Source organism: Octopus bimaculoides, chromosome 16 (genome assembly GCF_046866305.1).
Source record: "Octopus bimaculoides isolate indiv1 chromosome 16, ASM4686630v1, whole genome shotgun sequence".
Lineage (NCBI taxonomy): Eukaryota > Metazoa > Mollusca > Cephalopoda > Octopoda > Octopodidae > Octopus > Octopus bimaculoides.
Genome location: NC_142943.1, coordinates 30,734,083 through 30,747,603, shown reverse-complemented (window position 1 = coordinate 30,747,603; position 13,521 = coordinate 30,734,083). Strand labels below are relative to the sequence as shown.

At 35.7% G+C, this 13,521-nt stretch overlaps 1 protein-coding gene across 3 annotated transcripts in view; it reads left to right on the top strand.

Moving 5' to 3' along the window:
- The first annotated feature begins 5,473 nt into the window (after positions 1 to 5,473).
- The window catches only part of LOC106869455 (contactin), a 77,744-nt gene continuing 69,696 nt past the window's right edge, over positions 5,474 to 13,521 (top strand). For 2 of the 3 annotated variants that reach the window (XM_089364393.1, XM_089364395.1), the window contains exons 1-3: positions 5,474 to 5,632; positions 11,867 to 11,961; positions 12,985 to 13,070. In XM_089364393.1, the coding sequence (XP_089220519.1) occupies positions 5,566 to 5,632; positions 11,867 to 11,961; positions 12,985 to 13,070 (248 nt within the window). In that variant the 5' untranslated portion in view covers positions 5,474 to 5,565. Of the gene's footprint in view, positions 5,633 to 6,557; positions 6,577 to 11,866; positions 11,962 to 12,984; positions 13,071 to 13,521 lie in introns of those variants that run through there. The other variant, XM_089364394.1, reaches the window with a different exon arrangement.

The following is a 13,521-nucleotide window of genomic DNA, read 5'->3' as shown; positions in this document are numbered from 1 at the left end:
TTATAAAAACATACATAATACGTATATGCATACATACACACATACATATAAATATAATTAAATGAATACATACATACATACATACATATACATATATATATATATGTGTGTGTGTGTGTGTGTATATATATATATATATGTGTGCATATATGTATATATATATGTATATATATATATATATATATATATATATATATATATATATATATATATATATATATACATATTCACAGACACATAAAGATATACACTTGAACCTGCATAGACACCAAGACATGCGCACATATACACACACATATGCTTGCATAAACCCAGACTTTCATGGCAATCGGATTATATATTACACATGGCTTATATATAATTAACGACGGCCTTGTACTGTTGGCTGTGATGACGACGATGATGGTGATGATGATGATGTTAATGATGATGATGATGATGAGGATAATGATGATGATGATGATGATGATGATGATGATGATGATGATGATGATGGTGAAGATGATGATGATGATGATGATGATGATGATGATGATGATGGTGAAGATGATGATGATGATGATGATGATGATGATGATGATGAAAAGCAATAGAGCTACACTTCTTCAAAAAATTCTCTTCAAAATTAAATGTTTGAAAGAAAAGCAGAGGAACTACATTTTGTCAAAAAGATTGAAAAGAGAAACAGAGACAATATGCATGGGCACTCCTTCAAATGAAACAAACTATGAACATTACATGGTTAGCTAACACAAACGCTAACTCATTTATGATGTTTGATTAAATGTACATAGAGAATAGATTGAATTATAAACTACCGAAATCAAATTATTTTTATATTCTGATTTTATTTTCCTAATTTATGAATGTTGTACTAATATTTAATGTTTGTCGTGCAAAACTTGGAATTACACAGAATATGGGATTTGACTATACAGGTGTAAAGGAATATACATTTTCATAGGACTCTGAAATCTTATTTTCAAATTTTACAGTGATGACCGCACCCTTCTCTCTTTTGTTATCTTTCCCATTCTACTTCCTAAAACTTACGTCTTGATAGGTCATCTAGCCCTTTTGAGAAAATGTGTTAATTTATAAATACGTTGATAGGAATACAATGGGAAAGGAAAGAGGAGGAAGAGAAAAGAAGAAAAAATGCTTTGTAATGAAATTTCAATGGGTTGACCACATTAAATTGAAAAGAAATCTCTCTTTCTCTTTCCCTCTCTCTCTATCTATCCGTTCCCCAGCCTTTACTTTATTTTTCTTTATCTTTTTTTATTGTCCCGAAACCCCCTTCTCTGCCTATTTACCTCCCTCGCTCTTCTAAACAAAGCAAAAAACATCTGATTCATATAAGTGAACAAGGAAACGTCCTGTTTTTATCGTTTTGATTTTGTCTTGACGAATTCGGTAAACGAAAGCGCTAATAAAGAATTATGTACATGTATATATATGTGTGTGTGTGCGTATATATTTCCTTAACTTCCATGTTATGTACGCCCTCACTATACCAACTAGTCTCTATATACTTTCATGCGTTTACTACTCGATCTTTCCTTCACACAGTCAAATACCCTCCGAAGGCCTCCACTCATATCTGTCTCACTTTCTTTTAAAAGATGGAACTAGTAACTTCTGTCATCTTTTACCATGGATTTTCCTTCATACTTCAACAATGGAACTGCCAACTGACATTAGATTTTATTAAGGATTTTCTTAATTTTTCGACCAAGGAACTACCAAACACAATTATCTTTTATTTTGGACACTCTTTAGTTCTTCGACGAACTGGTTACTACTAATATCCTTGGTCAAGGATATTCTCTATTACTCTCTCCAATGACGTGATAGTTAACTTACACGGAAATGTTTACTCCATAACATATGATCCACACGCTTAACTATTCAAGAAACAGCTGTATGTGACTTTACCTATTTACTATAACTACGCTGCACTATGTCTAAATGTTTAAACTATAAATTAAATGCTCTAAAGTGGTATGTTTTGCTTGCTCTTTCTCTGAACCACTTCTAGCCATCTTTGATAAGCAGCGCCAACACCACCTTTTTTAGTTGCAGCCCAAACCGGAGTTTAACTGGTAAGTGAAACTGTTGTGGAAGAATTCCGACCACCCACCAAGTGACTAAAGGTGAATTGACTCATTGTTATAAAATAAAGAATTATGATCGATGGCAGTTCGGGTTGGTAAGGTGTTCACTGTGAGCCGTTGGTTGAGAGCGTGAGTCTCGTGTAATAATATTTCTTTCTCCCCTGATTCTCGTTAAATTATATATCCAGCATCAGGATATAAAAGTGGTGACAAGTTGTTCGAAGCTTGCATTGGACGTTTAAATTTTTTTGGTACGAACCCTCCTTACCCCCCAGAATCGTTCTAACATGGAAGACCTATTGGCCTCTGTGGTGCAATTGCAACAGCAACATCAGCAACAACAACAGCAATTACAACAGCAGCAACAGCAGCAGTAACAAATACAACAGCAACAAAACCAACAGTTGCTGGAATTAATGCTGAAGAAGTCTGAAAATACTTCAGGTTCGTACTCGCCAGATAGCGTAGCAAATCAATTGAAGAATTCAGCTATAAATCAGAAGAAGGGATTACCCTCTATGCATATTTTCGAAGATACGAACAAATCTTCAAAGAAGAGTTTAAAAGTTGGTCTGACAAGAAAATAGTACGACTACTTTTAAGAAAGTTATCTCCTGCCGAACACGAAAAATATAGTAACTATATTCTGCCAAAGAAACCAGATGAGATTTGTTTCGATGAAGTAATTAATTTTTTTATCGAAAATTTTCAGCGAAAGAAGTTCCCTGTTCAATGCTCACTAGCAATGTTTAGATTTGGTCAAAAACAATGATGAAGATTTTGTCACTTATGCCAGAGTGGTTAACAGAGAATGTGAGAAAGTCAAATTGAATGAGTTGACCCCGGACATGCTCAAGTGTTTGATCTTTATTCAAGGGCTAACTGCAAGCAAAGATTCAGATATACGTTACTAGATATTAACGAAACTAGAAGAGGACCAAAATTTAACTCTAGAGGAAGTAGCTGAAGACTGTCAGAGGATTATAAATCTACATGACGCAGCCGGTGTCGGATAAGAAAATATGTCAAGACCGAATCCATGTTATGGGTGTAGTGGTATACATTTTAAAAGTAACTTTCGTTTAAAAATATAAAATTCTTCAAGTGTGGTTAAGATAAGTCATAAAAAATCACACTGTAAAATAAAACCTAAAAAGCCGTTCAACAGAAAAAATCACGCAAACAGGTTATTGGTGACAAGAAATACGAACGAACCTCAAAAAAAAAAAATTGTGCATCTAAGAATTAATAACAGAAACGTCAAGTTATAATTGAATACGAGCAGCGATATCTCGATCATTAACACAGATACATGGAAAAAATCAGGAGTCCTATATCAAAAGAAACTTCGAAAATTGCCCGTGGTGTTTGAGGAAAAAATTATATTTTAAGGGCAAATTGATAAGTGACATTACATTTCGTGAAAAAACCTTAAAAGTAAAAATTTTTGTGTTGAATAATAGGACAAATTTATTCGGAACTGATTGGATGGAATTATTTAACTCATAGGATCTCCCCATAAATCTTTTCTGTAAAAATGTAAATGGTTTTCCTGCCAGTACAAATAAATCGTCAGACGAACCAAAAAAAAAAAAAAAAGAAAAAATTGCAAAAGATTTTCCTGAGGTTCTGTCTGATAAATTAGGTCTGTGCACCAAATCGAAAGCGAAGTTTCAAATCAAAGAAAACGCCATACCTACATTTAACCCCAAACAAACTGTACCGTTTGCAGCGTTAGAACCGACAAACTTAGAGTAAGAGAAACTACAAAAAGTTGGAGTTATCCAAAAGTGGAATATAGTCAATGGGCATCACCAACTGTGTACGTTAAGAAAAAGAATAATAAAATCAGAGTGTATATATATATATATATATATATATATATATATATATATATGTATGTATGTATATGCCGACTTACATGCCTGTGTGTGACAATTAGCCATAAAGCTCTTATGCTGCCAGCCAACTCTGACGTAACGAGACGTTAAATTAAAGAACAAGGTGACAATTACATCAAGAAGGAGGGGGTGGAGTAGCAATGAAATAGGTCGAGATCTTTTTGTTATTGTTGTTGTTAGTGTTGTTGTCTTTTTCTCTATTCACTGTCTGACAGTTAGTCGTTGTTGTTATTTTATTGTATAACAAGCAGTCTTAAAGCTCTACAGATTTGTTATGATTTGTTGTTGCTACTGGCCTTTGTTGTTGTTGTTGTGATTGTTGTTGTGATTGTTGTTGTTGTTGTTGTTGTTGTTGTTGTTGTTGTTGGTGGTGGTGGTGATTGAGTTGGTGTTAGTGGTGATGTTAGTGTTTATGATGCTGGTGGCGTTGGCGCGCAGTGGCGGGGGTTGTGGCCATAGTATAATGGTAGTGATGCTGCTTCTGATGTTGGCGGCGTAGGTTGTAGTAGTTTTAGTGGTACAGCTGATGTTGGTAACTGTTATTACCAGCGACAGTAGTGATGGAAAGAGGTGCTAGTGTTGGTAGTAGTGGAAGTGGTATGGTGGAATTGTTGGTGTTGGTAGTGAGAGAGGTGGAGGTATTTGCAGTGGTTGAGAAGTGGTGCTCGTACTGATGGAGATGGTGGTTGTTTTGAGGGTAGTGGCGTTGGTGTTGGAAGGGGTGGTGGAAATAGTAGTAGTGGTGTTGGTAGTGGAGAAACTACTGCTGGTGGTAGTAGTAGTGCTGTTGTTGTTGTTGTTGTTGTTGTTGCTGGTGGTGGTATCCATTTTGGCGTCTGTACTGATGTGTGGTTGTTGCTGTTGATGTGTTGTTTGATCCCCATGTTATCTCCAATCGAACTGACTTATGATCAAAGACATTCCAGTGGTGACCATCCCATTCGTTTTCGACATATCAGGGTATCAGGCTATTCGATAAGATGTATCCTTCTTCCTATTTTAAAGACGATATAGTGGTTACTACTTCTAGCAGCTTGTTGAGAGCACATGGAACTCCTGCAGTTGCCAACGGTGTTGTTGTTGTTGTTGGTGGTGGTGATGATGATGATGATGATGACGGTGACGATGATGATAATGATGGAGGGGTGTGGTGGTGGTAGTAGTGATTGTTATATAAGTGGTGATGGTGGTGGTGATGATGGTGGTGGTGGTGATGGTGGTGACAGTGTTATTTTTGTTGTTGCTGCTGCTCTTTCTGAGAGTGATAGCAGGAGGAGAGGCAGATGGTATAAACAATGGAGGTGATGGTAGCGTTGCATTTGTGGCTGTGGTTGTTGTTATTGTTGTCATAATTGCTGTTGTTGTTGTTGTTGATGGCGTTATGTCTGCTTTATTATTATTGTTGTAGTTGTTTGTGGTATTAGTGATGGGGGAATTAGTGACGGTGGCGGTCGGGGAGGTATCTGTGGTGGTGGTGATGGTGGTGCTGGTGGCGCTGCTGTCAGAGGATTAGTTTAGTCGAGTCAATAGCAGCGAACGTAGCAGAAATGTACTGGATGTTGGTCACTCTACTGACAAACAACATTGTACAAAATGGCGCCGACAAAATCTTCGGTAAGTCACAATGGACTACCGTTACTTCTTCAATTACTTAGATGTCAAACACACACACACACACTCATATACGTATATGCATAGGTATATGTGTGTCCAAATATATGTATATTTACATATATGTATGTATGTATATATATATATATATATATATATGTATATATATATATATATATATATATATATATATATATATATATATATATATATATATATATATATATATATATATATATATATATATATTCATATATGTACACACACACACTCACTCACATATATATACATATATTTGTATATCATCATCATCGTCATCATCATCGTCGTCGTCGTCATCATCATCATCATCATCATCATCATCATCAACATTATCATCAATATCATACGTATTAAACCTGTACAGGGTTAGACGTTGACAGTGACTTCGAAGTTTAATAAATATGCACTCTACTACAGTAGAGTATTGAATAATCCTTCAGCTTAACGTTAAATTGTTTTTACATAACTTGACATAGAAACAAACACGTGTGTGTGTGTGTGTGTGTGTGTGTGTGTGTGTGTGTATGTGTGTGTATGTGTGTCTGTGTGCGTATGTGTGTTTGACTTTATCGTTGTCTCTTCTCTCTTCTATCATCCATTTTTATATTATACATATATATGTATAGGCATATAAATCTAATATATCTATCTATCTATCTATCTATCTATCTATCTATCTATCTATCTATCTATCTATCTATCTGTCTATCCACATGTGTGTATATGTGTGCATATAAATCTCTCTCCCCTCCTCCCCTTCCTCCTCTCTCTTTCTCTCTCAATCATATTTTAAGTACATATATATTGATGTATGTATATATGCATGTATGGTTGTGTTTTGGAATTATGTTCGGATTCCCTTGACAATATAGAAATGGACATCATTGAATAAGCGGATTGAATATGTATTGATATCTATCTATCTATCTATCTATCTATCTATCTATCTATCTATCTATCTATCTATCTATCTATATCATTATAAAAAATTATATTACCTGATCTGAATGTGTTTATGTAAACTATTTTTCAACTTATCGCAGAGGATACACAAAACCTCAAACTTTTTCTTGTCATTGTCAAAGACTATCACTTGATTTTGAATGCATTTATATAAACTAATTTTTGACACCACAGAAGATACACAATGCCTCATACATTACATTTGAAGATCTTTTTTAATTAGTGAAACCGGTTAAGTTAAATACTTTTACAAGACTCATGCATTTCCCCTTATATACACACACATATATATGTATATATACGTATAAATATATATATTTATATATGTATATACACATATGTGTATATATGTATTTATAGATGTATTCGAGTGCATAAATATATGTGTCTGTAGGTGTGTGTCTACATATGTCTGCAACGGGTGTATATATTTACTTCTTTACATGTGCGTTTTTGTTTATATGTTTACACGTGCGTATATGTTTGCATGTTTCCATACAAGAATAAATAAATAAAAAGAAAGACATTTACGACCTTCTGCTGTCATGCTTAGACGCTGATATGGCCTTAAATCTAAAGCATCCGATATGGCTGTGTAGTGAACAAGCTTGCTTCGCACCCACGTATCGTGGCTTCTGGCTTCAGGTTTAGATCCTCGGTGAAACTCATGTAGGGCATAATTCTCTTATTTATTTTTCTGATTTATTTTTGTGTGATAATCGTTTGCTTTTGTATTAGTTTCTTAACGAGGCAACCATGTTTTGTTATATTTCTTTAGAAAAAACTTCAGTTGAGCAAATCAGTCGTAATAAATTAATATTGTTCTACCATGTGGTATACAACATGTGAACATATGTGCGTTAATGTATCAATACTCGAGTGTATATATGTTGTGATCATGTACATGTTTTACAAGGCGGCAAGTTGACAGAGTCGTTAGCAGGCCGGACAAAGTCCTTAGTGGCATTTCGTCCGTCTTCGTGCTCAGAGCTCAAATTTCGCCGAGGTCGGATTTCGATGTCGACATAAGACAAATCGATTATATCGACGTCCAATACTACACAGATACTTTGTTTTATCGACTTCGAACGATGAAGGACAAAGGTGACCCAAGCGGGATTTGAACTCCAAACATAAAGGGTCGGAAGAAATACCACTAAGCATTTTGACCGACGTACTAAAGATTCTGCCAGTTTGCCGTCCTCATAGAGTCTATGCGACTATACTCTTTAATGGTTACACCTTTTTATTCTAATATGACAGGGTGTGGTTTATGGGAGATTTGGCAGATATTATTGTAACTACTCGTGATATAACACGAACCATCGACTCCTTTTTCATTCAATGTATTGCGACGCACCTGATATCCAATCCACAGCCGTCAGAAACATCAAGTGTTGAAGCGTACCACTAGCCAATATACGCACACATATTGCTTTCGTTAAAGATTGTGTGTGTTCATTTTGCTTTCTTTGCTTGTTGAACTATTGGAGTGGCACAGATCAGAGGTCGTTGCTGCGATAATATTCCTTATCGCATAACAAGGCGGCGAGCTGGCAGAGACGTTAGCACGCCGGGCGAAATGCTTAGCGGTATTTCGTCTGTCTTTACGTTCTGAGTTCAAATTCCGCCAAGGTTGACTTTGCCTTTCATCCTTTCGGGATCGATAAATTAAGTACCAAAAATGAAGTATTACTATACATTCTATATTCCATATTCTATATCCCACATTAATTTTATAAGAATATAAATAAAACATAAAAAACAGAGTTGGAATTCTTTTGAATAATATATTCCTCTATACACTATCATACGAACCTCTTTTTTTTATTTCATATATATATATATATATATATATATATATATATATATATATATATATATATATATATATATATAATACACACATACATACATAGATATGTATATACGTATATATATGCATATACATATATCTGTATACACACATACATGCATATATCTATATATATGTATATATATTTGTGTATATGTATGTATATATACATGTATATATATATATATATATATAAATGAAAATAGATCCGTTTTTCATCCCTAGCTTCAATTCGACACCCAGAACGGGCATCTCGAGGATTTGCCCCCTGTCGTTTACAAATGTTCAGATACTGTTGAACCTGGTCATTGAGTACGCGGGGCTTCTCGACGGCATCCGTTCACAAGGTCAAGCTTATGGAGTTGTCGATTGATGGTGCTTTGTGAAGGACCAAGTTCTGCCGACAAAATACGAGTGCTTGTGCTTAGCAGTCGTTCAACCATTTCAGGCAAAGCCTAATCTTTCAGAAGAGATAGTCTCCCTGACCTTAGTTTGTCTTTAAGGCTGGTGTCAGCTTCATCGAAAAGTTTGAACGAGTTCTGTACCCAATTGTGGTTGACAGGTCCTGGACATTCCACATCATTAGTTTGTTTTGCCGCTTCCCTTTCAACCAGTCCTATTTTACCATAGGTAGAGTTAAATTCCTCTAATTGCAATATTTTCCTCACTCATAAAGAATACACAATTACTGTTTATATATGTCATATATGAAAATAAAGAATAAGTAACAATTGGATAAGCAACAGTTACTAATTATATAACATAGAGATACTAGTTGCCAAAAATCACAAGTGAAAATCTGAAAAACTTTTCATTGAACCTCGTATATATGTGATACATCCCCCACACACCGAAACTGGCGGCTGTCTCGGATTTAGGTACTATATACATATCTGCTTTGTGGTATATAGTAGGGATTCCTTCAACCTGTTGTAACCACAGACGTTGCTATATTATTCTAATTAGTATTTTATTATTTAATAATCACGTACACCGAAAAATACCTCAGCTACATAAATATGTATTATCCACACAAACGCCAGAACTGACCCCCCCTACACGCGCGCACCGCCCACACCCCCACAAACAAGCACATACAGTGACAAACCTCACATACACACATATGTATGTCTATATTTGTACATATGTGTACACACATACGTACATACATTCTTGCACGCGTACATATACACACACATACACAGCTATATACATATATATCGTTGCGTATGTGTGTGACTATATGTGTATATGTATGTGTGTTCAATAGCCGTTATGCTTCTTTCATAACATAACTGTTTCAGTTTTCACAAACAATCCCAGATCGATTCAGTTTTTCGCCCAAAACAAAAACCTAAACATCATATAAGAAATCAAAACGAACAGATACAGAAACGAAGCCAGCAAACAATTAAATGATTCAGCGAAACATGCTTGAACTTTGATATTTCACCTGATTTCAATCGATCCCAAAGTACAGACGATAGGATACATTTGAACAGGATATAATAGATTGAGGAAAATAATTATATCTTATTGATAATTTTTTAATCTTTTAGCTTTGATAATCCTTACATAACCGGGGGAAATGTATTAGTTCGAACTGAATGTGTCGCTTGACCCATCTGTTTACAATGAGTGACTTGTGATGGCTGAAACACTAAGTACACTTTTGATAAGTGATAACCACACTTCATCTTATTTGTTGTTGCTGTTGTTGTTATTGTTTTTGATGTTGCAGGGTAGCCTTAGTTAGCTCCCGAATGAGGGTCACTTTTGCTTACTCTTGATCGAGGCTCCTCCAAGGTCTTTCTTCATTGAAGTTAGTCTTAGATCAGTGTTGATCGAGGTTCTTTCTAGACCAGTCTTGGTTTGGTGGTGATAGTGGAGGGACTGCATTGAACTGCTTCTCTGTTTGATCTGTCGTGGGCGTAGAATCATGTGCAATGGAACTGGCAGTGAAGGGCAAAATGCTCACTTGTTACACTTAAGGGAGCAGAGAGAGAGAGAGAGAGAGAGAGAGAGAGAGGAAAAAGGGGAAGTAAGCAACGTGAAACCCTGGTACGGATGTAACAACAGGTATAAAATATACCCCAACACCTTGTAATACATTTCCTTCCCGTGAGTGCGTATTAGATACGTTTACACGAAAACATAAGAACACCGAACCATTTTTTCTTCCTGTGCTCATACTCAAATACATACACACATACACACGTATACACATACACGCAAATGCACGCATATAACGGTTTTATTAACTCCCACATTCAAAATCAATGAGAAAGAACTGCAGGTTAATAATGGAATAAATTATGTTAATGCTACTTATTACTGGCGTGTAATTTCACAAGGTAACATTAAAGAGAGCAATCTTAAATACTACCTGTTTTCTTTATGGTAATTATTTGACGTAATCTGACCAATCTTTCATACAAACTCTACTTGGATTTCATGATAGCTACCTCATTTGAGTTCTTATAGACGTCCAGTTTAATTTCCCATACAATTTATGACAGGCGCATAAGTCTTTTCTTTACTTTAAATATTCAGTAAGAAACTGTTGTAATATTGAAACGTACTTCGATAAAAACATATAGTACAGGTTGAAAAGGGATTCCAGATAGTTCTAGAACTAAGGTGATTTCTTCCGTGATCCTTGGAGCTGCTCCTGAAAGATTTTGAAATTATTACGCTCACCAAAAGCATCATCTCCATTCCAGAAGTGTGTCTCCTAGATGCAGAAAGAAAGCGATGGAGTTGGAGGTAGAGAAGTAGAAAAGTTCAGTTGTTACGTATATGGTTTGATTTACGTGCAACGTACAAAAGGTAGACGGCCAGTAATAAAACAGTCGATAGTCTACTTTCGTGACTACTACAACTCTTACAGACGCCAATACCTGAATTGCTTCCGCTATCTTTATCACAATCTATTTTGAGTATCTGGATGGACAGAGAATGCATTGAAACGGAAGGTGATCGTCAAGGTTGAGAATTGCCTGGAACAATCGCAGGTGGTGACTTCTTACCTGCAGGTTACCATTATATGACCTTCGTGTTTAGTCAGTTACACTTCATTTTATGTTCATTCTGACGAGTACTTCTTCGAATATTACCCAACATTGCCTTTCTCCTTTCAGGGTCAATAAAATAAGCACCAGCTGAGCGCTGAGGTCGATGTAATCGACTAGACCCCTTCCCCGAAATTGCTGGCCTTGGCCCCAAATTTGAAATTATCATCATTATTATTGTTGTTGCTGCTGTTGTTATTATTATTATTGCAATTATTATTGTTATCATTATCTAATACTGTTTCATGTACCACAAAAACAAACAATAAACTCTGTATCATTGTATATTGATTCATCTTGTTTCAGATTGCCCAGATAGCTGGGTGTCCCATGGCAGATCTTGTTACCAGTTCAACTTTTTCCAGAAAATGTTTTTTGAGGATGCTGAAATGACATGCCAGGTAAATAAAGATTTTGATGTTATTGTCTCTCTCTTTCTTCTCTTTCTGGATGTTGGGTAAAGTGAGTCTTTTATTTATACAGTAGTGGATTCAAAATGGCTAATGAAGTTTAGGCAATTGTACACTTTCCTTGGCACAGCGTGGGGTTTGTGTCTTCGGTACTTAGTTTTCAGCCTCCCAATAACCCGACCCTGACAGATGGAAGTAGGTGCAACCTCAAGAGTGAGATACAACTCACTTTATTGTTGTCATCGCTCTCGTGTTTGTTGCTGTTGTTCTTGACTGTCTCTTAGTCAGCTTTAACTAAGTATACTTGCAATCAAAGGCGCTTCAGTTTTGCCCATTCTATTTGTCTGCTGAATGATATCGTCCAAGATGTCTTTCTTTCTGTAAGAAGTTGAGTGTGCACGCGCGCGTTTGATTTGAGAGATTTATTTTGTATAGTATTTAGTATACCCTTATTCGTCTCTCTCTCTCTCCCTCTCTCTAAGTCTGTCTGCTTGTCTTTCTACTTTTCTAACTATACACAAATACTTACACACATGTGCGTGTGACACACACACACACATTGTCGAAAGTTTCCTTATGTAGTCACAATTGTGTTGGATTGGTTATTTCGTCAGAATTAGCGAAGAAAGAATACCCAAAGCCCTCATGTACAGCCTGCCTTGAACAGTTAAGCGACCGGTCCTCTGAAAAATAAGAAATAAGACAATAAGAAAAAATCCCCATTAGCGTTGTCTGTTTTAAAAAATGTTTTCGTCAAGTCTTCAGTGATGCTAAAAATTCTATAAGCAATTTCTGATGCCTACTTACTTTCCACCCACCCTATATATTCATACACATACATGCATACAAAAACATATACATACATATACATACTAACATATATATATATATATATATATATATATATATATATATATATATATATATATATATATATATACATACATACATCTGCATGTGTGTGTGTACATACGTACACAAGAATGCACTACACAGCAACAATTGTCGTTGTAGGCGGACGGAGCACAACTGGTCAGTATCAATGGGAGAGAAGAACATCAGTTCGTGATGAATTGGTTAAGATCAGGCGACCCCTTAAGGTGAGTATTATTTAAATGCAGATTAAGGCGGCCAGCTGGCATAGTCGTTAGCACGCTGGACGAAATGCTTAGCGATATTTCACCCGTCACTACGTTCTGGGTTCAAATTTCTCCGAGGTCGACTTTGCCTTTCATTCTTTCGGGGTCGATAAATTAAGTACCAGTGAAACACTGGGGTCGATGTAATTGACTTATTCCCTTCACTCCAAAATAACTGCTCTTGTGACAAAATTTGAAACCATTATTTAAACGCAGATATTCCGTAATATTTGAGAGGTTCATGAGTAATGAATGTGTTGCATAAGTCGAAAGTAGGCTGTCAGACTAAAATATAATATCTTAAGGCATTTAGTTAAAAATCTCTTTATGTTCTGGCGATATATTTATTAATTAAATTTGATATGACAATGTAGCCGGTAATTAAGTTTTCACCTGTTACGTTTTCCGAAGT